The sequence below is a fragment of the Tachyglossus aculeatus genome, chromosome 1 (genome assembly GCF_015852505.1).
Source record: "Tachyglossus aculeatus isolate mTacAcu1 chromosome 1, mTacAcu1.pri, whole genome shotgun sequence".
Lineage (NCBI taxonomy): Eukaryota > Metazoa > Chordata > Mammalia > Monotremata > Tachyglossidae > Tachyglossus > Tachyglossus aculeatus.
The window spans coordinates 73,940,594-73,964,967 of record NC_052066.1 but is presented as its reverse complement, the minus strand read 5'-3'; the positions used below and the strand labels follow the sequence as shown (position 1 = coordinate 73,964,967).

General features: G+C 44.5%; 1 protein-coding gene across 1 annotated transcript in view; it reads right to left on the bottom strand.

The window, feature by feature from the left end:
* Positions 1-24,374, bottom strand: part of UGGT1 (UDP-glucose glycoprotein glucosyltransferase 1) — a 171,703-nt gene that overhangs the window by 122,640 nt on the left and 24,689 nt on the right. The window contains exons 2-3 of the mRNA XM_038752651.1: positions 21,633-21,771; positions 4,665-4,747 (exon numbers count right to left, since the gene is read on the bottom strand). Of these exons, the coding sequence (XP_038608579.1) occupies positions 4,665-4,747; positions 21,633-21,757 (208 nt within the window). The 5' untranslated portion in view covers positions 21,758-21,771. The remainder of the gene's footprint in view (positions 1-4,664; positions 4,748-21,632; positions 21,772-24,374) is intronic.

Sequence of the window (24,374 nt, the reverse complement as noted above, 5' to 3'; positions counted from 1 at the left end):
GGTTCAAATCCCGGCTCCGCCACTGGTCAGCTGAGTGACTTTGGACAAGTCACAACTTCTCTGAGCCTCAGTTCCCTCAACTGTAAAATCTGTGAGCCCCACGTGGGACAACCAGATCATCTTATATCCTCCCCAGCGCTTAGACCAGTGCACATAGTAAGCGCTTAACAAATCCTATTATTATTACTATTATTACTGGAAACCATGCTCTCAATTTGCCCGACTCCCATACAGGAAATATTTTAAAAGGTCTTTGATTTAGAAACTCGACACAGTGGGGGGGGGGGGGGGGGGGGGGGGAAGCAAAGAAATTCAAAAAGGGCTTAGAGCCTCTTCGGCCGTCACCACAATAGCGAAGTAGTACTTTGTGGTGGAATTTTTTTTTTCCATTTTGCTGCTATTGTGCACTGCAGCCCTTTCAGAGACGGACCTATGCTGACTTCCGTAAAATCAAAAGGTGTCTAGAGAGGTGAATGAATGCGTGGCTGAATCCACAAAAGGACTGAAATCTCTAGGTGGAGAAATGCGTGGAAGTTTTAATGAGGACTAAAGAAAAAAAAAAAGACTGCTTGCCCTATGTTGCCAAACAAAAAAGTGCTCAGTGTCCTTCACAGGATCAAGAGTGCTGACGGTAAGGCAGTCACTTGGAGCTAAAACAGGACCCAAAAAAATATCTCATTTTTCTTTATGGCATTTGTTAAGTGCTTAGACACAAGGTAATCAGGTTGGACACAGTTCACGTCCCACACGGGGCTCACAATCTTAATTCCCATTTTACAGATGAGGTAACAAGCACAGAGAAGATAAGTGGCTTGCCCAACAGTAAATGTGGCATTAGAAACCGGGTCCTTCTGACTTCCAAGCCCGTGCTCTACCCACTAGGCTAAGCTGCTTCTTGTTCAGTCATAAGGAGAGTCGAACAAAACTCCTCACTATCGGCTTCAAAGCTCTCCATCACCTCAAAAATCCTCAAAAATCTCCAGTGGCTACCAATCAATCTGCGCATCAGGCAGAAACTCCTCACCCTCGGCTTCAAGGCCATCCCTCCCCTCGCCCCCTCCTACCTCACCTCCCTTCTCTCCTTCTCCAACCCAGCCCGCACCCTCCGCTCCTCTGCCGCTAAGAGAAGCAGCGTGGCTCAGTGGGAAGAGCACGGGATTTGGAGTCAGAGGTCCTGGGTTCAAATCCCAGCTCTGCCAATTGTCAGCTGTGTGACTTTGGGCAAGTCACTTCACTTCTCCGGGCCTCAGTTCCCTCATCTGTAAAATGAGGATTAAGACTGTGAGCCCCACGTGGGACAACCTGATCACCTTGTAACCTCCCCTAGCGCTTAGAACAGTGCTATGCACATAGGAAGCGCTTAATAAATGCCATCGTTATTATTATTATTATTAATCTCCTCACCGTGGCTCGTTCTCGCCTGTCCCGCCGTCGACCCCCGGCCCACGTCCTACCCCTGGCCTGGAATGCCCTCTCTACCTCTGCCCATCCGCCAAGCTAGCTCTCTTCCTCCCTTCAAGGCCCTACTGAGAGCTCACCTCCTCCAGGAGGCCTTCCCACACTGAGCCTTCTCCTTCCTCTCCCCTCCCCCTCCATCCCCCCCGCCTTACCTCCTTCCCTTCCCCACAGTACCTGTATTTATGTGTATATGTTTGTACATATTTATTACTCTATTTATTGATCTATTTTACTTGTACATATCTATTTATTTTGTTAATATGTTTTGTTCTGTCTCCCCCTTCCAGACTGTGAGCCCACTGTTGGGTAGGGACCGTCTTTATATGTTGCCAACTTGGATTTCCCAAGTGCTTAGTCCAGTGCTCTGCACACAGTAAGCACTCAATAAATACGACTGAATGAATGACCTGGCCCCTTCTTACCTCACCTCCCTTCTCTCCTTCTACACCCAGCCCGCACCCTCCGCTCCTCTGGTGCTAACCTTGTCACTGGGCCTCCATCTCGCCTGTCCCACCGTGGACCCCTGACCCACATCCTACCTCTGGCCTGGAACGCCCTTCCACCTCCCTCCTCAAATCCTCCAAGCAATCACTCTTCCCCCCTTCAAAGCCCTACTGAAGGCTCATCTCCTCCAGAAGGAGTTCCCAGATTAAGCCCCCCTTCTCCTCAGCTCCCCCTCCCTTCTGCATCACCTCCACTTCTTCCCTTTGCTCTTCCCCCTCTTCCCACTCCACAGCACATATGTATATATGCATTTATCTGTAATTCTACTTATTTATATTGATGCCTGTTTACTTCTTTTGATGTGTGATCTTGGGCAAGCTATTTTACTTCTCTGTGCCTCAGTTACCTCATCTGTAAAATGGCGATTAAGACTGTTAGCCCCACGTGGGACAACCTGATCACTTGTATCCCCCCAGTGCTTAGAACGGTGCTTCACAAATAATAAGTGCTTAACAAATACCATTATTATTATTATTGTCTGTCTCCCCCCCATCTGTACATATCTATTCTATTTATTTTATTTTGTTAGTATGTTTGGTTTTGTTCTCTGTCTCCCCCTTTTAGACTGTGAGCCCACTGTTGGGTAGGGACTGTCTCTATATGTTGCCAACTTGTACTTCCCAAGCGCTTAGTACAGTGCTCTGCACACAGTAAGCGCTCAATAAATACAATTGATTGATTGATCTAGAGAAGCAGTATGGCTCAGTGGAAAGAGCTCGGGCTTGGGAGTCAGAGATCATAGGTTCGAATTCTGGCTCCGCCACTTGTCAGCTGTGTGACCTTGGGCAAGCCACTTAACTTCTCTGTGCCTCAGTTACCTCATCTGTAAAATGGGGATTAAGACTGTAAGCCCCACGTGGGACAACCTGATCACCTTGTATCCCCCCAGCACTTAGAACAGTGCTTTGCACACAGTAAGCACTTAACAAATACCATCATTATCATTATTATTATTATTATTATTATTATCTAGACTGTAAGCTCGGTGTGGGCAGGGATTGTCTCTTTTTATTGCAGAATTGTACTTTCCAAGCACTTAGTACACTGCTCTGCACTGAGTAAGCACTCAATAAATATGACAATGAATGAGTCAATTAACTGAATGCTTCCTGTGTGCAGAGCACAATGCTAAGCGCTTAGTATGTTTGGTTTTGTTCTCTGTCTCCCCCTTTTAGACTGTGAGCCCACTGTTGGGTAGGGACTGTCTCTATATGTTGCCAACTTGTACTTCCCAAGCGCTTAGGACAGTGCTCTGCACACAGTAAGTGCTCAATAAATACGATTGATGATGATGATGGGAGAGTACAATGCAGGAGAGTTGGTAGACACATTCCCTGCCCCCAAGGAACTTACAGTCTAGAGAAAGAGAGGAAGCACCTGCCTGTGGGACAGAGAAAGCACTTATTAGGTCTGTTAAGGAGATTGAGGAGGATGTCTTTGTAAGTCTGCTTACCTTGGAGGATGTGTGTGAGGGGTTACCACTCCTTAAAGCACTCAATCACCTTTGCCCCCTCCTACCTCACCTCACTACTCTCTTACTACAACCCAGCCCGCACACTTTGCTCCTCTAAATAAATCCATCCTACTCACTGTACCTTTATCTTGTCTATCTCGCCGCCCACCTCTCACCCGGGCCCTGCCTCTGGACTGGAACGCCCCCCTTTTCATATCTGAGAGACAACTGCTCTCCCCGATTTAAAAGCCTTATTGAAGGTACATCTCCACCAAGACCTCTTCCCCGACTAAGCCCTCATTTCCACTTTTCCCACTCCCTTCTGCGTTGTCCTGACTTGCTCCCTTGATCCATCGCCCATCTAGCCCCATAGAACTTGTGTACATATCTGTAATTTTTTATATACATAAATGTCCGGATCACCCACCTAGCCCCATAGAACTTATGCACATATCTGTAATTTATTTATATACATAAATGTCCGGATCACCCACCTAGCCCCATAGAACTTATATACATATCTGTAATTTATTTATATATATAAATGTCCGTCTCCCCCTCTAGACTGTAAACTCAATGGGGACAGGGAATGTGTCGTACTCGTCCAGGCGCTTAGGACAGTGCTCTGCGCACAGGAAGCGCTCAACAAGTACAATTGATCAATTACCAAGAGACTTCCAAAGCTGTGTTGTAAAAGGATTGAAGTTCTTAAGGGGTAAAGTGGAAGGTAGTTTACCATTTGTGACCCACAGTGTAAGAATTATTATTTTTTTTTTAATGGCATTTATTAAGCACTTACTATGTGCAAAGCACTGTTCTAAGCACTGGGGGGAATACAAGGTGATCAGGTTGTCCCACGTGGGGCTCACAGTCGTCATTCCCATTTTACAGGTGAGGTAACTAAGGCTCCGAGAAGTTAAGTGACTTGCCCAAGGTCACACAGCAGACATGTGGCGGAGCCAGGATTCGAACCCATGACTTCTGACTCCAAAGCCCGGGCTCTTTCCACTGAGCCACGCTGCTTCTCTTGAATATTATTAATATAATATAAATTATTATAGTAGTTGTAACCAAGTCTGGTGTGTGGAAACCCCTGAATACAAAAAAAAGTGAATGTGATAAGACCAGAAAAGCTACCGTTCTCTTGGCTATCCTTTCCATCTTTCATGATTACACTGCACATTATTATATCAGGCCTGTTGTCTCTTCACTGATCTAAAAAGCAAAGGAGTGATAACTGAAATTTTACCCTCATGATCAGATGATCCAATATTTTCACTGGCTTCCACAAAATTCCAAAATTTCTCCGGACCGTCTTCTGCTAAAAATTCACTGAAAGAAGGAGGGAAATTGTAAAGAGAAAAGCTCCACACGGTGTGCTGTCAAAATTATAACGCTGACAAAGGCAGTATTTCTAAAATCTGCTAATCGTTTCCAATTTATTCCCAAATGAGTATTAGAAAAAACAGCGAGCTACTCAGCTGAGAAACAGCCTTGATTTGAAAGGGGACCCATTATAAAGCCCTTAGGGAAAAAGGAGGTGAGGCAGGGTGATAAACAAAATAAGACCTTTGTCTAGTTGGTGTACAAATATCCAGTCACGCAGTTTATACAGAAGAAGGGAGAGGAAGCAAAGAAGGGGAAGAAAGAAGAAGGGGGAGAGGGGAGAGGGAAAGGATAAAACAGGGATGAGTAGTAGGCCCTCCTCATCAACTGTTCAATCAATCAATCAATCAATCGTATTTATTGAGTGCTTACTATGTGCAGAGCACTGTACTAAGCGCTTGGGAAGTACAAATTGGCAACACATAGAGACAGTCCCTACCCAACAGTGGGCTCACAGTCTAAAAGGGGGAGACAGAGAACAGAACCAAACATACCAACAAAATAAAATAAATAGGATAGAAATGTACAAGTAAAATAAATAAATAAATAAATAAATAGAGTAATAAATATGTACAACCATATATACATATATACAGGTGCTGTGGGGAAGGGAAGGAGGTAAGACGGGGGGATGGAGAGGGGGACGAGGGGGAGAGGAGGGAAGGGGCTCAGTCTGGGAAGGCCTCCTGGAGGAGGTGAGCTCTCAGCAGGGCCTTGAAGGGAGGAAGAGAGCTAGCTTGGCGGAGGGGCAGAGGGAGAGAGGGCATTCCAGGCCCGCGGGATGACGTGGGCCGGGGGTCGACGCCGGGACAGGCGAGAACGAGGTACGGTGAGGAGATTAGCGGTGGAGGAGCGGAGGGTGCGGGCTGGGCAGTAGAAGGAGAGAAGGGAGGTGAGGTAGGAGGGGGCGAGGTGATGGACAACCTTGAAGCCCAGGGTGAGGAGTTTCTGCTTGATGCGCAGATTGATCGGTAGCCATTGGAGGTTTTTGAGGAGGGGAGTAACATGCCCAGAGCGTTTCTGGACAAAGATAATCCGGGCAGCAGCATGAGGTATGGATTGAAGTGGAGAGAGACACGAGGATGGGAGATCAGAGAGAAGACTGGTGCAGTAGTCCAGACGGGATAGGATGAGAGCTTGAATGAGCAGGGTAGCGGTGTGGATGGAGAGGAAAGGGCGGATCTTGGCAATGTTGCGGAGCTGAGACCGACAGGTTTTGGTGACGGCTTGGATGTGAGGGGTGAATGAGAGAGCGGAATCGAGGATGACACCAAGGTTGCGGGCTTGTGAGACGGGAAGGATGGTAGTGCCGTCAACAGAGATGGGAGTGTCAGGGAGAGGACAAGGTTTGGGAGGGAAGACAAGGAGCTCAGTCTTCGACATGTTGAGCTTTAGGTGGCGGGCGGACATCCAGATGGAGATGTCCTGAAGGCAGGAGGAGATGCGAGCCTGGAGGGAGGGGGAGAGAGCAGGGGCAGAGATGGAGATCTGGGTGTCATCAGCGTAGAGATGATAGTTGAAGCCGTGGGAGCGAATGAGGTCACCAAGGGAGTGAGTGTAGATCGAGAACAGAAGGGGACCAAGCACTGAACCTTGGGGAACCCCCACAGTAAGAGGATGGGAGGGGGAGGAGGAGCCTGCAAAAGAGACTGAGAAAGAACGACCGGAGAGATAAGAGGAGAACCAGGAGAGGACGGAGTCTGTGAAGCCAAGGTCAGATAGCGTGTTGAGGAGAAGGGGGTGGTCCACAGTGTCAAAGGCAGCTGAGAGGTCGAGGAGGATTAGGACAGAATATGAGCTGTTGGATTTGGCAAGCAGGAGGTCATTGGTGACCTTTGAGAGAGCAGTTTCCGTGGAATGAAGGGGATGGAAGCCAGACTGGAGGGGGTCGAGGAGAGAGTTGGTGTTGAGGAATTCGAGGCAGCGCGTGTAGACAACTCGTTCAAGGAGTTTGGAAAGGAATGGTAGGAGGGATATGGGACGATAACTAGAAGGTGAGGTGGGGTCAAGAGAGGGTTTTTTTAGGATGGGAGAGACATGGGCATGTTTGAAGGCAGAGGGGAAGGAACCAGTGGAGAGTGAGCGGTTGAAGATGGTAGTTAAGGAGGGGAGAAGGGATGGAGCGAGAGATTTCATAAGATGAGAGGGAATGGGGTCAGAAGCACAGGTGGCCGGAGTAGCACTTGAGAGGAGGGAGGAGAGTTCCTCTGATGATACCGCTGGGAAGGCTGGGAGAGTAGCAGAGAGTGTTGAGAGCCGGGGTGATGGAGAAAGGGGGGAAGAGACTTTGGGGAGGTCGGACCTGATGGATTTAATTTTGTTAATGAAGTAGAAGGCCAGATCGTTGGGGGTGAGGGAAGGAGGAGGGGGAGGAACCGGGGGCCTGAGAAGGGAGTTGAATGTACGGAAGAGCTGGCGGGGGTGATGGGCATGGGTGTCAATAAGGGAGGAGAAATAGTTTTGTCTGGCAGAAGAGAGGGCTGAGTTAAGGCAGGAAAGGATAAACTTGAAGTGAACGAGGTTGGCATGGGGTTTAGACTTTCGCCAGCAGCGTTCGGCAGCTTGAGCATAAGAGCGAAGGAGGCGGACAGTGGCAGTGATCCAGGGCTGTGGGTTAGTGGTGCGAGAGCGGCGAAGGGAAAGGGGAGCGAGTGAGTCTAGCTGAGTAGAGAGGGTAGAGTTGAGAGCAGTAATCTGATCATCAAGACTGGGTAGAGAGGAGAGGGCGGCGAGGTGGGGTGTGAGGCGCTCCGAAAGATGGGTGGGGTCCAGAGAGCGGAGATCTCTGTGAGGGAGTAATACGGATTTACAGGGGAAAGGAGTGTGAGTGAGGAGGCAGGTGAGAAGATTATGATCAGAGAGAGGGATTACAGAGTTGGTGAGGGTGGACACAGTGCAGCGGTAGGAGATGATGAGGTCGAGGGTATGACCAAGTTGGTGAGTGGGCGAGGTGGGGTGGAGGAAGAGGTTGGCAGCGTCAAGGAGAGATAGAAGGCGGGCGGCAGAGGAGTCGTTAGGGATATCCATGTGGATATTGAAGTCTCCGAGGATCTGAGTGGGCATGGAGAAGGAGAGAAGGAAGGTGAGGAAGGGGTCAAAGTCGTTAAAGAAGTTGGAAGTGGGGCCCGGAGGGCGGTAGATGACAGCTACAAGAATCTGGAGGGGGTGGTAGAGGCGAATGATGTGGGCTTCAAAGGAAGGGAAGGAAAGGGAAGGGGGAGGAGGGATAGTGCGAAAGCGACATTGGGGGGCGAGAAGGAAACCGACACCTCCTCCTTTTCCGGTGAGTCTGGGGGAGTGGGAGAAGAAGAGGCCTGCACTGCAGAGAGCAGCAGAAGAGACTGTGTCGTCCGGCGACAGCCATGTTTCAGTTAGGGCGAGGAGGAGTAGAGAACTGGAAAGGAAAAGGTCCAGGATGAAAGGGGTCTTACTTAAAACGGAGCGGGGGTTCCAGAGGCCACACTTGGCAGCAGCTGTCGAGGGTGGGGAGGGAGGGGGAAGGGTGCGAGGGGTGGGGAGGGTTTGGATTGGGATGAGTTGGCGGGGGCCTGGGCGGGGAGAGTGGGAAGGGGGGTGGCGATGGGAAAGGAGAACTGGGATGGGGTGGGGGCGGGGAGAAGGTTCAGTTAATCCATGCAGCCATGCTGGGTATATTACAGGAGCTAGGACACGCTCTCTCCTCCAGAAAACGTTTCCAACTCAACAAGCAACGAGCACCATCCAATGTCCTAGAAGCAGTTATTCAAGAATTGCTATATGCAGAAGTTGATTGCATCCTAGGAGTCCACACTAATCACAGGCACTAACCCAATTTTCATTAAACCAATTAAGACTGCAAACCACTTCACCAAATCAGCCAGATGCCACGGCCTGGCAAGGAATCGGAAGCAAACAGAATTTAGGTAGCAGTTTGCGCCCAGGAAACTGTCCCCGACCAAAGATCTTCAATGATCACTAAAAGCCTTCACCTAATTATACTTGTCAGGCAGTAAACTGACGAAAAATACCAAGATAGAAAAGGCAGTAAAATGCTGAATTAGGAAAGGCCGGCACATCCGATGGAATTCAATCAGACTGAGGTAGCATGATACTGGGCTTCAGACCAAACTGAAGGTCTACAGAGTTACAGCGTCATCCAACTTTCTCTATGGTTGTACATTTTACACCACCCTTGGTCCTGTTCCACTCACGTCTCTTGCGGGCCGCAATCAAAAATCAGACGGCAAGACAGAACCACAAACGACTGTAAGACAACAACAGCAGCGGACAGACTCCCGTGGCACGCAACAATCGAGAAAAGTAGAGCTCCCTGAGAGCGGAGATTTCCAAAGAATTACATAAAGAGGCACAAACAGGCACTGCAAATGACAAACATGACAGTGCAACCAAGTATGGGGGAGATTCAACATCAGCAGGCTCTTATTCTTGGATTCAGGACACTTTTAAATATTGCAATCATGTACAATCTGTGGCTCCCTTCTCCACTCGACTATAAGCTCCTTGACGGTAGGGATCAGTGCCCTCTTACTGTACGATCCCAAGTACCTTAGAACAGTTTTCTGCCCACAGTACACGCCCGATAAATACTGATGACTGGCTGCTTTGTGGAACTGGATGCAAGGGAAGATTTCAAGGAAGATTAGGTTGATTTATCTCTGTAACTCACCACCACTGAAAACTCATTTGTCTATGTTGGCATGATGGATATGCATATTTCCTGTACTGAAGAATATAAACTAGAGAAAAAGGTATTATCACCTCTCATAAGTAATTTAAACTACATTTCCCAAGAAATGTGGAAATGATTATTGTGTAGTTTCATCCCATTCTCCCTGTAGAAACTTCCAACACGGTTTTTGACAGTCAAGCTTGGAATCTGATAATGTGTACCGGATTTCCAATTACCAAAATAAGACCTAAGACTGCTTGGCTTCCAGAAGTAAAACATAACATAAGAAATAACTCAGACAAAATGTTTATGAAATTGGTCACCTGAGAGACTTTGTGTGTTTGTGAATACACTATACTGGTGGAGTCCAAAATAGTTGGGAAGAATATATGATTAAAAAAAAATGCTTCTTTTGGTTCATTTAATTTTCTTGGTTCTTTGCACTTCTTTTTTATTTGTTTTACTTCAGCTTCGTTTTAATTTTGGTGTCACTTTGCGTACCATACAAGGTTTTTATACACCTCACTCCGTATTATTTCACTACCGTTCTAGTGTAAAAATTATACTAATTGTGGAGGTAATTGAGGCATTTGTTAAGCATTTACTATGTGCCAAGCACTCTAAGCACTGGGGTAGACTCAAGATAATCAGATCCCACATGGGGCTCAAGGTCTTAGTAAGAGGAAGAATGGGTATTGAATCCCCTTGTGCAGATGAGGGAACTGAGGCACGGAGAAGTGATTTGCCCAAGGTCACAAAAGCAGGGACGTGGTGGAGCTGGAATTAGAACTCAGGTCCCCTGACTCCCAAGCCCGGGCTCTTTCCACTAGGCCAAGCTGCGTCCCTAATTATCTAACTGCTGTATACACTGTAATTGTTATTTCAGTTTAGGAACTTAAAGGAACCCTAATATACAGGCCCCTTTCCCAAAATTCATTCATTCAAGGGTATTTCTTGAGAGCTTACTGTGTGCAAAGCACTGCACTAAGCACTTGGGAGAGTATGATACCATCATCATCATCATCAATCGTATTTATTGAGCGCTTACTATGTGCAGAGCACTGTACTAGGCGCTTGGGAAGTACAAATTGGCAACATATAGAGACAGTCCCTACCCAACAGTGGGTTCACAGTCTAAAAGGGGGAGACAGAGAACAAAACCAAACATACTAACAAAATAAAATAAATAGAAAAGATATGTACAAATAAAATAAATAAATAAATAAATAGAGTAAAAAATATGTACAAACATATATACATATATACAGGTGCTGTGGGGAAGGGAAGGAGGTAAGATGGGGGGGATGGAGAGGGGGGATGATACAACAAGAGACAGCCACGTTCCCTGCCCACAACGGGCACGCGGTCTAGAGAAGTACTGTGGCTCAATGGAAAGAGCCCGGGCTTGGGAGTCAAAGGTCATGGGTTCAAATCCCCGCTCCGCCAACTGTCAGCTGTGTGACTCTGGGCAAGTCACTTCACTTCTCTGGGCCTCAGTTACCTCATCTGTAAAATGGGGATGAAGACTGTGAGCCCCCCGTGGGACAACCTGATCACCTTGTATCCTCCCCAGGGCTTAGAATGGTGCTTTGCACATAGTAAGCGCTTAACAAATGTCATTATTAGTATTATTATTATTATAGAGGTTGATCTTGAGAAGAAGAGTGAGCAACTTCAGGAAGATCCAACTCTAAGCCCTGCCCGAGGTGCAGGCGGTTTCCTGGCCCGGACCCATCTGCCCTGGCTCCTCCCCAGGAACTTGGGGGACAATGGTAGCCCAATCAGGCCCACATACCCACCGAGTCACAATCAATCAATCGTATGTATTGAGCGCTTACTGTGTGCAAGAGCACTGGACTAAGCGCTTGGGAAGGACAAGTTGGCAACATATAGAGACGGTCCCTACCCAACAGTGGGCTCACAGTCTAGAAGGGGGGAGACGGAGAACAAAACCAAACATATCAACAGAATAAAATAAATAGAATAGATATGTACAAAATAAATAAATAAAAAAATTAGTAAATAAATACATTAAAATAATAAAATAAGTAATGAGCAAAATAAATAGAGTAATAAGTACGTACAAACATATATACAGGTGCTGTGGGGAAGGGAAGGAGGTAAGGGGGGGGAGATGGAGAGGGGAGGGAGAGGAAGGAGGGGGCTCAGTCTGGGAAGGCCTCCTGGAGGAGGTGAGCTCTCAGTAGGGCCTTGAATCACAAGTGATTCAGGGCCTCACCTGATCAGTGCTACCTTTCGTACATGGTTCTCACGCAGATACGGATGTGTCCCAATGGGCACATGGGAATAGTTCCATTCCAGTTTCCTGCTCTATCCCAGCTCACTCTCCTCTCCAGCTAGCCTCCTAGTTGGAGTTCTGCCTTTCCATTTGCTTGTCTCCAGTTCACTGCACACACCTTTTATTCCTGCATGGAATTCCTTCCCTCTGTCCTCACGGATTTTCCAAATCACTGGTCCTCTCAAAATAACACGCCCTCCATTCATTCATTCATTCAACCGTATTTATTGAGCGCTCACTGTGTGCAGAGCACTGTACAAGTTGGGAAGTACAAGTCGGCAACATATAGGGACGGTCCCAACCCAACAACGGGCTCACAGTCTAGAAGGGGGAGACAGCCAACAAAACAAAACATATTAACAAAATAAAACAGAATACGTACAAATAAAATAGAGTCATAAATACGTACAAACATATATACAGGTGCTGTGGGGAGGGGAAGTAGAAGGTGGGGGGGACGGGGAGGGGGAGAGAAGGGGGCTGAGTGTGGGAAGGCCTCCTGGAGGAGGTGAGCTCTCAGTAGGGCTTTGAAGGGAGGAAGAGAGCTAGCTTGGCGGATGTGCGGAGGGATTGCCGATGGGCAATCGCAGCTAATCGTCACCTTAGTACAGTGCTTAGTACAGCGCTTGGTACAGTGCTCTGCACATAGTAAGCGCTCAATAAATACGATTGATGATCACCTCACTGATGCATATTTCAGTTCGGTTTCTCCACAAGGTACTTTTTTTTGTTACCAGTTGGATCTGGTTTCGCTTTCATTCGCAGTGAATGTAACAATTAAACCACTCTTCTTCAGTGAAAGCGCTCTTGAATGTTAGCAATAATAATAATAATAATAATGGCATTTGTTAAGCGCTTACTATGTGTCAAGAACCGTTCTAAGCGCTGGTAGTATTCCCTACAGTGCTCTTTCCTCTAGACTGTAAACTCATTGCGGGCAGGAAACACGTCTGCTAAAGCTGCTGAATTTTACTCTCCCAAGCTCTGCACCTAGTAAGTGCTTAATAAATACCACTGATTGACTGACTGATTTCACTTTGAGATAACTGCCAGGTTTACCTTTACCTAAAAACCTCCAACCTCCCTTCCCTCCACCTTGGGCGAAGTGCATTTTAATTTAGCATTAGAAAATGGAAAATCTAATCAACATAGATAATCCCTTAGTTAACCTGTCAGCACACATAAAAAAAACTAACAAAATATTTTATTATTGGGACATATCTGCATGGCTACTTGATCATGCAACTCTATTATGTTTTCAACCATTTTTAATTATACTGCTTTCATCAGCTGCGTGGCTCAGTGGAAAGAGCTCGGGCTTTGGAGTCAGAGGTCACGGGTTCGAATTCCGGCTCCGCCACATGTCTGCTGTGTGACCTTGGGCAAGTCATTTAACTTCTCTGAGCCTCAGTTACCTCAGCTGTAAAATGGGGATGAAGACTGTGAGCCCGCCGTGGGACAACCTGATCACCTTGTAATCTTCCCCAGTGCTTAGAACAGTAAGAGTAAGCGCTTAATAAATGCTATTATTATTATTATTATTATTATCAACTGGATTTTGGGAACACATCAATACAGTTTAGTCTTCTCCTCTGGACAACTATATTTCATTGAGCACTTTTTCACTAACACTATTTCCAATGAACTAATTAGAAGCACAAAGAGGGCAGAGTAGGATAGCACCTGTGCCTGCTTGTTTCCCTCATTAGATTATTAAATCCTTGAGAGCACAGATTAGTTAGCAATCAGTCAGTTGCACTTACTGAGCATTTACTGTGTGCAGTGCACTGTACTAAGCGCTTGGGAGAGCACAACACAACAGAATGCTCCCAAATTCCATGACGGTGTTGACGACCACAAGGAAATCCTGTGCAAACAGCGGAGAATTCAAGATGGTACTACCCCGGTTATTGAAGCCCCGGTACAAAATGACCCCTGAAGAGGTAGGAAAGAGGAGTATACCAAAAACAAATTTATACTCATTTGCATTATCTGTATGTGTTTTGGACGGGGATTAGAAAATGCTAAAGAGAAACTAGCAACGGAATGTTTCTTTTCCAGGACAATCGACTGGAAATGGAGCAGACGAGATTTGCTGGGCAGGGTGCTTTCCTTCAGAATCAATTTGGAACTTCTCAGGAGATGGGTGCTGGCCCCTTTAGCTTGCTTGCTTGCTCTTCCAATACTAAATGTTCAATAAACACCACTGACTGGTGATTGATAAGCATTCAGTATTTCACTGGGTGAAACTGAGAATGATCTTCTGACAATACATGTCTTTTTGGATTTAGTGAGTTGCAATGTCAGAAGTCACGTACCCATGGGAAGTGTCAGCTACGGCTTGCACGCTATAATCTATGTTTTCCACATTGCAGAGATCGTCCTGAATGTAATCCCCGTGTGAAAGGAGAACTGAGGAGTTGAGTTTACCCTGAAGTGCAAGGAAAAGAAAAGGAGCGTGGCCTAGGAGAAAACCTGGGCCGGAGAGTGCTTATCCCGGCTCCACCGCTTATCCGCGGTGAAGCCTTGGGCAAGTTATTTAACCTCTTTAGGCCTCACATTCCTCATCTGTAAAGCAGGGATCCAATATCTGTCCTCCCTCCTCCTAAGAAAGTGGCTCCCGTGAGGGACGAAAACTGTGTCCGTCCTGATATCGTCAATCCACCCGCGTGCTTAATACAGTGCGTGGCACATACTAACTGCCTAACAAATACCACAGTTACTATTATTATTATTATTATCAGTACTGCACAAAAGTCCCTACTGCGGTTAAAGAGCTGAACACTGGCAGGTGGCTAATCTTTGCCGTAAGCTCGGCTCTGCTGCCTTGAAACAACCGCTTGATTCGTTTTGTTCCCACGAGGCTCAGATAAAGCTGGGCTTCGAAGTGAAGCAGTGAACAGAAAACCCTTCTGCGGGGCAGCTGCACTTTCCACTTTAGCAGATTTTAAGTAGCAAGGGAAGAGAGCCATGGAGAGATAATAGGAAAGTAGTCAGGCAGGTGGGTCTGGAAAGACTAAAAAAAATGTAATGAAATAGTAGTGCTCAATAAATACGACTGAATTAATGAATGTTGCCGACTTCCTCTCCCCCTCCTCCCCGTCTTATCTCTTTCCCTTCCCCACAGCACCTGTATATATGTATATATGTTTGTACGGATTTATTACTCTATTTTATTTGTCCATATCTATTCTATTTATTTTATTTTGTTAATATGTTTGGTTTTGTTGTATGTCTCCCCCTTCTAGACTGTGAGCCCACTGTTGGGTAGGGACCGTCTCTATGTGCTGCCAGCTTGTACTTCCCAAGAGCTTAGTACAGTGCTCTGCACACAGTAAGCGCTCAATAAATACGATTGAATTAATTTATAAATACGATTGAATTAATCAATGTTGCCGACTTCCTCTCCTCCTCCTCCCCCGCTCCATCCCCCCCGCGTCTTACCTCCTTCCCTTCCCCACAGCACCTGCATATATGTATATATGCTTGTACATATTTATTACTCTATTTAACTTGTACATATCTATTCTATTTATTTTATTTTGTTAATATGTTCGGTTTTGTTCTCTGTCTTCCCCTTCTAGACTGTGAGCCCACTGTTGGGTAGGGACCGTCTCTATACGTTATACTTCTACTTCCCAAGTGCTTAGTACAGTGCTCTGCACACAGTAAGCGCTCAATAAATACGACTGAATTAACGATTGAATTAATAGGAGAGAGGGAGGGCAGATGGGCAAATAAAAAACAGAAGACGAGTGACGGTCCAGGTTTTTTTTTTTAAATCTTAAAACCCTAACATAGCCTGCTAGAAAGAACACAGGCTTGGCAGTCGGGAGGTTTGGGTTTTAATTCCAACTCTGCCACGTGCTTACTTTCTCTGTGCCTCAGCTTCCTCATCGGTAATAAAGGAGATAAACACCTGTTCCCCCTCCCTCTAAGAGCTCCATGTGAGGTAGGAACTGTTTCTGATCCGCAGGCATGTATTAAGTGTCTGATAAATGTGGATTTGGGTTTTAATTCCAACCCTGCCACGTGCTTACTTTCTCTGTGCCTCAGCTTCCTCGTCGGTAATAAAGGAGATAAACACCTGTTCCCCCTCCCTCTAAGAGCTCCATGTGAGGTAGGAACTGTTTCTGATCAGCAGGCATATATTAAGTGTCTGATAAACGTTATTATTAATAATTATAATAGCAATAATAATAATAATAAACCCAACAGGACATTCTTACATAGGAAAAATTGCAAATGGCGAAATAAATTACTTAGAATGGGAGAAGGGAATGAACAGCAGGGTAAAACCTGGTGGATAAACAAGTAAATTACCCAAAAACATCTGCAAATTCTTCAGCCGATTCTAATAAATCATCAGGAAGATCAAGGTAAAGCTCAATCATTTAGAAGCAGCGTGGCTTAGTGGAAAGGATATTAACAAATTAACAAAATAAAATAAATGGAATAAACATGTACAAATAAAATAAATAAGTGAATAGAGTAATAAATACATACAAACATATACACAGGGTATATATATATATTTTTATTTGTACATATTTATTCTATTTATTTTAATTTCTTAGTATGTTTTGTTTTGTTGTCTGCCTCCCCCTTCTAGGCTGTGAGCCTGCTGTTAACACATTAAACATATTAACAAATTAACCAAAAAAAATAAATAGAATGAATATGTACAAATAAATAAATAGAGTAATAAATGTGTACGTACATATATACAGGATATATATATATATATTTATTAGTACATATTTATTCTATTTATTTTAATTTGTTACTATGTTTTGTTTTGTTGTCTGTCTCCCCCTTCTAGGCTGTGAGCCCACTGTTAACATATTAAACATGTTAACAAATTAACAAAATGAAATAGAATGAATATGTACAAATAAAATACATAAATCGAGTAATAGGTGCGTGCAGGCATGTGTACATATATACAGAATGTATACATACAGGAGATATATATATATATATACCTCCCCACAGCACCTGTGTATATGTGTGTATGTTTGTACATATTTATTGCTCTATTTTATTTGTACATATTCTAATTATTTCATTTTGTTAATAAAACAAAATATTCTAATTATTTTATTTTGTTAATATGTTCTGTTTTGTTGTCTGTCTCCCCTTTCTAGACTGTGAGCCCGCTGTTGGGTAGGGACCGTCTCTGGATGTTGCCAGCTTGTGCTTCCCAGGCGCTTGGTCCAGTGCTCAGCAAACAGTGAGCGCTCAATAAATATGATGGAATGAATGAATGAATATATATTTTTATTTGTACATATTTATTCTATTTTATTTTGTTAATATGTTTTGTTTTGTTGTCTGTCTCGCCCTTCTAGACTGTGAGCCCACTGTTGGGTAGGGACCATCTATAGCAACCTCTGTGTTGCTGACTTGTACTTCCCAGGCACACAGTAAGCGCTCAATAAATACAATTGAATGAATGAATGAATGAATGAAAGGAGTCAGAAGCCGTGGGTTCTAATTCCGGCTCCGCCACTTGTCAGATGCAAGTCATTTAACTTCTCTGTGCCTCAGTTATCTCATCTGTAAAATGGGGATTAAGACTGTGAGCCCCACGTGGGACAACCTGATCACCTTGTATCTATCCCAGTGCTTAGAACAGTGCTCGGCACACAGTAAGCGCTTAACAAATACCATCATTGTTATTATTATTTAGATTTTAGGAAGGACTCAAGGCACCCTCATTTTCCCTAATCGCCCTCTCTCAGATTCGCCAACAAATGTGAGTCTCTATCCGTCGACCACTTTACCCCCCCAAACAAGCTCCATTTAAGTATAAATACCCATCTGTAATTTAACTTAATGTCGGTCTCCCTCTCTATAATCTATAAGCACTTGGATTTGCGCACTTTATTCACCACTCCCCCTCAACCCCGCAGCATTTACCTAATTAGCCATAATTTTCTTATTTATACTGTCAGTGTCCCGCTCTAGCTGTAAGCTTGTTGGGGGCAAGGACTGTGTCTACCAACTCTGTTATACTGTACTATCCCAAGAGCTTAGTACAGTGCTCTGCACACAGTAAGCACTCAGTAAAACGATGGACTGACTGATAAATTGATAAATTGCTTGTGCACAGGGATTGTGTCTAAACCAACTGTATTGTATTGCCCCACGCACAGTAAGCACTCCATAAATACCACTCGTTCACTGACTGAGCTAACCAGCAGGAATGAAGCGGACAAGTCTTTTATTTATTTATCCAAGGTCAGTAAACACCAAAACCAAATGCCCTTATCTAAGTCACCTTTCTTGAGAAGCGGAAAAATTCTCAGCCCAAGAATGTGCAATCCAGACCTGTCTGGCCCACTCTCACTTCTGGTTCACCTGCATACATTGACAGGTTTTTTTGTTTGATTTTTATGGTATTTAAGCACTTATTATGTGCCAGGCCCTGTTCTAAGCACTGGGGCAGATACCAGCTACTCAGGTTGGGCCCGGTCTCTCCCCCGCTTTGGGCTCATAGTCTTAATCCCCATTTTGCAGATGAGGAAACTGAGGTTCAGAGAAGTGATACGACTTGTTACACAGCAAACAAGTGGCGGAGCCGGAATTAGAACTCAGGTCCTTCTGACGCCCAGGCCATACCACTTCTCAAGGTTGCTCCTGGGGAATACTGGAGCTCGTCCCCAAAACGTTAAAGACGTCCATGCACACGCACAACATCACACAGCGCACAGTACAGCCAGAGGTGTGGCGTTTGTTGAAAAGTAGAGGAGAACGCAGGCCACCCTCCGTCAGGCAGGGCCTGGCGACCGATCCACGGCCCAATCCAACAAGGGAAGGCTTTTTGGGTCAGTCACAGGGTACTGAGTCCCGTTTCTTAAGACTTATCAAGCACCCAGAAGATAGCGCTTAGTACAGTGCTCTGCACACAGTAAGCGCTCAATAAATACGATTGAATGAATGAATGAATACTGAGAGCTCACCTCCTCCAGGAGGCCTTCCCATACTGAGCCCCTCCTTCCTCTCCCCCTCCTCCCCAGCCCCCTGCCTTACCTCCTTCCCCTCCCCACAGCACCTATATATGTATATATGTCTGTACGTATTTATTACTCTTCATTTATTTATTTTACTAGTACATACTTATTCTATTTATTTTGTTTTGTTCATATGTTTTGTTTTGTTGTCTGTCTCCCCCTTCTAGACTGCGAACCCGCTGTTCGGTAGGGACCGCCTCTATATGTTGCCAACTTGTACTTCCCATGCGCTTAGTACAGTGCTCTGCACACAGTAAGCGCTCAATAAATATGATTGAATGAATGAACCAAGCAAATCGTTCTGTTCTTTAACAAAACCCACTATAGTAATCACAATAATATTAGTCAAAGCGCTTACTATTTGTCACGCACCGTTCTAAAGCGCTGGGGAAGATACAAGACAATCAATTCAGACACAGTCCCTATCCCGCACGGGGCTCATAATCTAAGTAGGAGGGAGAGCTGGTATTGAATCACCATTTCACAGATGAGGCAACTGAGGCACAAAGGAGTTAAGTGATTTGCTCAGATCTAAGTAGGAGGGAGAGCTGGTATTGAATCACCATTTCACAGATGAGGCAACTGAGGCACAAAGGAGTTAAGCGATTTGCTCAGAGCAGGCATGTGGTGGATCTAGGATTAGAACCCAGGTCCTCTACGTCTCCCAAGCCCTTACTCTTTTCACAAGGCCACACTGCTCCTGCTAATAGTCAAAACGGTAACCTAACAAGTAAGATTCAGATAGATATACCTAAACACAGATTCACCTATACCGAAGCAAGTGTCACCAGGTAAGAAATGCCTCCCTTATCGGTGGTATGACCGCTTCATCCCAAGCAATCCCCATCCTGGAAAAGTGAAGTCTCCAATCCCCATCCTGGAAAAGTGAAGTCTCCTCAGCACATATCCTTCCTTAACCTTTTTGAATCTGCCCATTCTTTCTCGCCCCTAGTTTCCCTGGAACGCTACTTCTGGAGGGGAAGAAGCGGGACGGAAATGAGGTAACAAATAACAATGATTGTGGTATTTGTTACGCACTTCTTATGTGCCGGGCACGGTACTGAGCGCTGGGGTGGACAGCGCTTAGTACAGTGCTCTGCACACAGTAAGTGCTCAAATACGATTGAATAAATAATAGAAGTAAATCGGGTTGGACACGGTCCAAGGTCGGAGGTCAGAGAGCAGCATAGGCAAGGTTTTACGAAGTACAATCAATCAATCGTATTTATTGAGCGCTTACTGTGTGCAGAGCACTGTACTAAGCGCTTGGGAAGTACAAGTTGGCAACATATAGTGACAGTCCCTACCCAACAGTGGGCTCACAGTCTAGAAGGGGGAGACATAGAACAAAACCAAACATATTAACAAAATAAAATAGAATGGATATGTACAAGTAAAATAAATAAATAAATTGAGTAATAAATATGTACAAACATATATACATATATACAGGTGCTGTGGGGAAGGGAAGGAGGTAAGATGGGGAGGATGGAGAGAGGGACTAGGGGGAGAGGAATGAGGGGGCTCAGTCTGGGAAGGCCTCCTGGAGGAGGTGAGCTCTCAGTAGGGCCTTGATACACGGCTTAAATAGAGGGTACAGAAGGGAAAACCTAAACTGGAAAGAAACTCTTTGTAGTAAACCCTCATGTTGGATCAAATATGTCCCCTCAAAATTGGTCAATCGGTGGCATTTATTGAGTGCTTACTGTGCACACAGAGCTGTACTAAGCACCTGGGAGAGTACATATAGACATATTCCCTGCCCACAACAAGCTTACAGTCTCGAGGGGAAGACAGACTTTAATATAAATAAATTACAGCTATGTTTCAGTGCTGCGGAGCTGAGAAAGGGGCGAATAAAGTGTGCGAACCCAAGTGTAAGAGTGATGTAGGAGGGAGTGGGAGAAGAGGAAATGAGGGCTTACTTGAGGAAGGCTTCTTGAAGGAGATGGGCTTTAAATAAGGCTTTGAAATACGGAGAGTGAGTTCCAAGCCCAGAGGACAAGGAGCCGGTGGTGAGATCAACAAGACTGAGGTACAGTGAGTATTAGAGGGGTGAAATGCGCGGGATGGGTTGCAGGAGGAAATCAGGGAGGTAAGGTAGGAGGAGGAAAGGGGACTGAATGCTATAAAGCCTATGGTAAGCAAGCGAAGAAAGATGAGCAACCAATGGAGGTTCTTGAGGAGAGGGGAAACATGGACTGAACGTTTTCGTAGAAAAATGATCCAGGTAGCAGAGCGAAGTATGGACCGGAGTGGGGAGAGGCAGGAGGCTGATGCGGTAATCAGGGCGGGATAGGATAGCTGCTTGGATTAACATGGTAGCAGTTTGGACAGACAGGAAAGGGTGGATTCCAGTGATGCCATGAAGGTAGAACCAGCGGGATTTGGTGACAGATTGAATAGGTGGGTTGAATGAGAGAAATGTTTGAAGACAGTGCCAAGGATGTGGATTTGTCAGACAGGGAGCACAGCGGTACTGTCTACGGTGATGGGAGAGTCACGGGGCGGGCCGGGTTTGGGTGGGAAGATGAAGATTTCACTACCATTTCCAGCTCTGAAAAGATTTTTCTGTTCACCTGAAATACATTCAGGTCTTTTATCAGTATGAAAATGCTGCTAGGGATTCACTCCCCCAGTCCGAGAAGCTCAGAGGCAGACGGTTGCAGGGATATACAGAAAGTAACTTGCTCTTAAACGGTTTATAATAATAATAATAATAATGGCATTGTTAAGCTCTTACTATGTGCCAAGCACTGTTTATGGTTTGCTACAGATTACACTAGTAGTTTAACTAGAGTACATTTACTCAACTATATCAAGGAACTAACCAACCAGCCTTCTTACCTTGCTTCCAATAATAATGGTGTAGAAAACCACTTAGTAGTAAGAGAAGTTGTAACTGCTTTAGAATCTGCCTTTACTGAGGAGGAGTACAGCCAGAGTCCAGCAAATACAACTAGAATTTCCATCTTACAGCAGACACCTTGAATGAAACAAAAAACAATAAAAGTTTGCCTCAAGATTTAACACATGATACACGTTTTGAGTCTCAAGTCCCTTGAGAACAAAAAATATGAAAGGGAAATTTAGAAAGCGAGAGGGACTCTGAGGGATGACTCTGAAGAGTAGGATGCCTAAAACACTTTGAGATACATTTTCATCTTGGGACCAAGACGCCTTTTAATGTGCTAACAATCTCATGCTCTATTAGAGGGGGGAAAAGAGATCATCAGTAGCGCTGCAAGTTAGTTATATGTTATAAAGTGTCGCGATTTTGAAGAACCAATGATACTTAATGAGCCTTTACTCTGTGCTGAGCACCGCACTAAGCACTTCGGATAGGACGACAGAGGTGCCCCTCGAGGAGTTTAAAATTTAGTGGGGGTGACGCTAAAATAAATTCTAGGTGGGGAAGGATTAGCTATAAATTAGAGGTGGGGGAAGCAAAGGCATGTACACTAGTGTAAAAGGGAGTGTGAGTATTCAAGTGCTTAATAATAATAATAATGGCATTTGTTAAGTGCTTACTATGTGCCAAGCACTGGGTGAGATCTTATCAGGTTGTCCCATGTGGGGCTCACAGACTTAATCCCCCTTTTACAGATGCGGTAACTGAGGCAAAGAGAAGTGACTCGCCCAAAGTCACATAGCTGACAAGCGACGGAGCCAGGATTAGAACCCACGACCCCTGAGTCCCAAGCCCGGGCGCTCTCCACTAAGCCATGCTGGTTTATAAACGACGATGCAGAAGGGCTGAAGTGGCGGACTGTGGGGGCGGAGGAGGAATAGACTGCAGGAGATGCGAAGTGATTTGGGGAAGGCATAATTTTAGAAGGGCCTTAAAGATGGGGAGAGCAGTGATCTGCTGGATATAATCAATCAATCAATCAATCGTATTTATTGAGCACTTACTATGTGCAGAGCACTGTACTAAGTGCTTGGGAAGTACAAATTGGCAACACATAGAGACAGTCCCTACCCAACAGTGGGCTCACAGTCTAAAAGGGGGAGACAGAGAACAGAACCAAACATACCAACAAAATAAAATAAACAGGATAGAAATGTACAAGTAAAATAAATAAATAAATAAATAAATAAATAGAGTAATAAATATGTACAACCATATATACATATATAAAGGGGCAGGGAGTTCCCAGGCATGATAAAAGAGATCAGCCGCAAGAGAGAGGCGACAAGGCCGAATGAGTGGGGAGGCTTGAGATCAGCAAAATATGAGCGCTACTGTGTAGTGGGAGAGAAAGTGATAAGTAGTGGAGAGAGGACTGACTGCCTTAAAGACAACGGACAGTAATTTCTGTTAAAATCCTAAATCCATTAAATCTGACAACCTGAAGTTAACCAAAATGACCAAATCATGAGGCCAAAATAAGACAGCTCCTTACAGAAAGTGTCCAGGTAAACTTTCCTTGCCATAGTCCCTCCAAATTCATTTCAAGTCACAAGTCCTTTATTGTAAGTCATTTTAAAAAAAAAAGAAGACTATTTCCTGCCTCGTATACAGGCTATGTAGGAACACCTCCAAATAACAAAGCTGCTGTTTGATTCTATTGGTTAGATTCAACTAAATTCATTTCCTAAAAAGAACCTATTTCTGCAGATATCAAACAGAATGTACTACGGTGTGGATAGTTTGGCGGCCTTTATAAATGGACGCTGGGCAAGAACAGCAAAATTAATAAAAGTAAAAGGAATAAAAAATAGCAGTACCATTCATTCATTCAATCGTATTAATTGAGCACTTACTGTGTGCAGGGCACTGTACTAAGCGCTTGGGAAGTACAAGTTGGTGACATATAGACATGTATCCAACATGTACATATGTTTGTATGTATTTATTACTCTCTTTATTTTACTTGTACATATTTATTCTATTTATTTTATTCTATTAATATGGTGAACTCCAATCTTTCCATGCCATAATCCCTCCAAACTCATTTCAAATCAGAAGACCTTTATTGTATGTCATTTAGAAAAAAAAAAAGAAGACTATTTCCTGCCTCATATACAAGATATACAGGAACACCTCCAAATAACAAAGCTGCTGTTTGATTCTATTGGACAGATTCAACTAAATTCATTTCCTAAAAAGAACCTATTTCTGCAGATATCTAACAGAATGCACTACGGTGTGGATAGTTCGGCAGCCTTTATAAATGGACACTGGGCAAGAACAGCAAAATTAATAAAAGTAAAAGGAATAAAAAATAGCAGTGACATTCATTCATTCAGTCGTATTAATTGAGCACTTACTGTGTGCAGGGCACTGTACTAAGCGCTTGGGAAGTACAAGTTGGTGACATATAGACATGTATCCAACATGTATATATGTTTGTATGTATTTATTACTCTATTTATTTCTTTATTTTACTTGTACATATTTATTCTATTTATTTTATTCTGTTAATATGGTAAACTCCAATCTTTCCATGCCATAGTCCCTCCAAATTCATTTCAAGTCAGAAGACCTTTATTGTAAGTCATTTAAAAAAAAAAAAGAAGACTATTTCCTGCCTCGTATACAGGATATGTAGGAACACCTCCAAATAACAAAGCTGCTGCTTGATT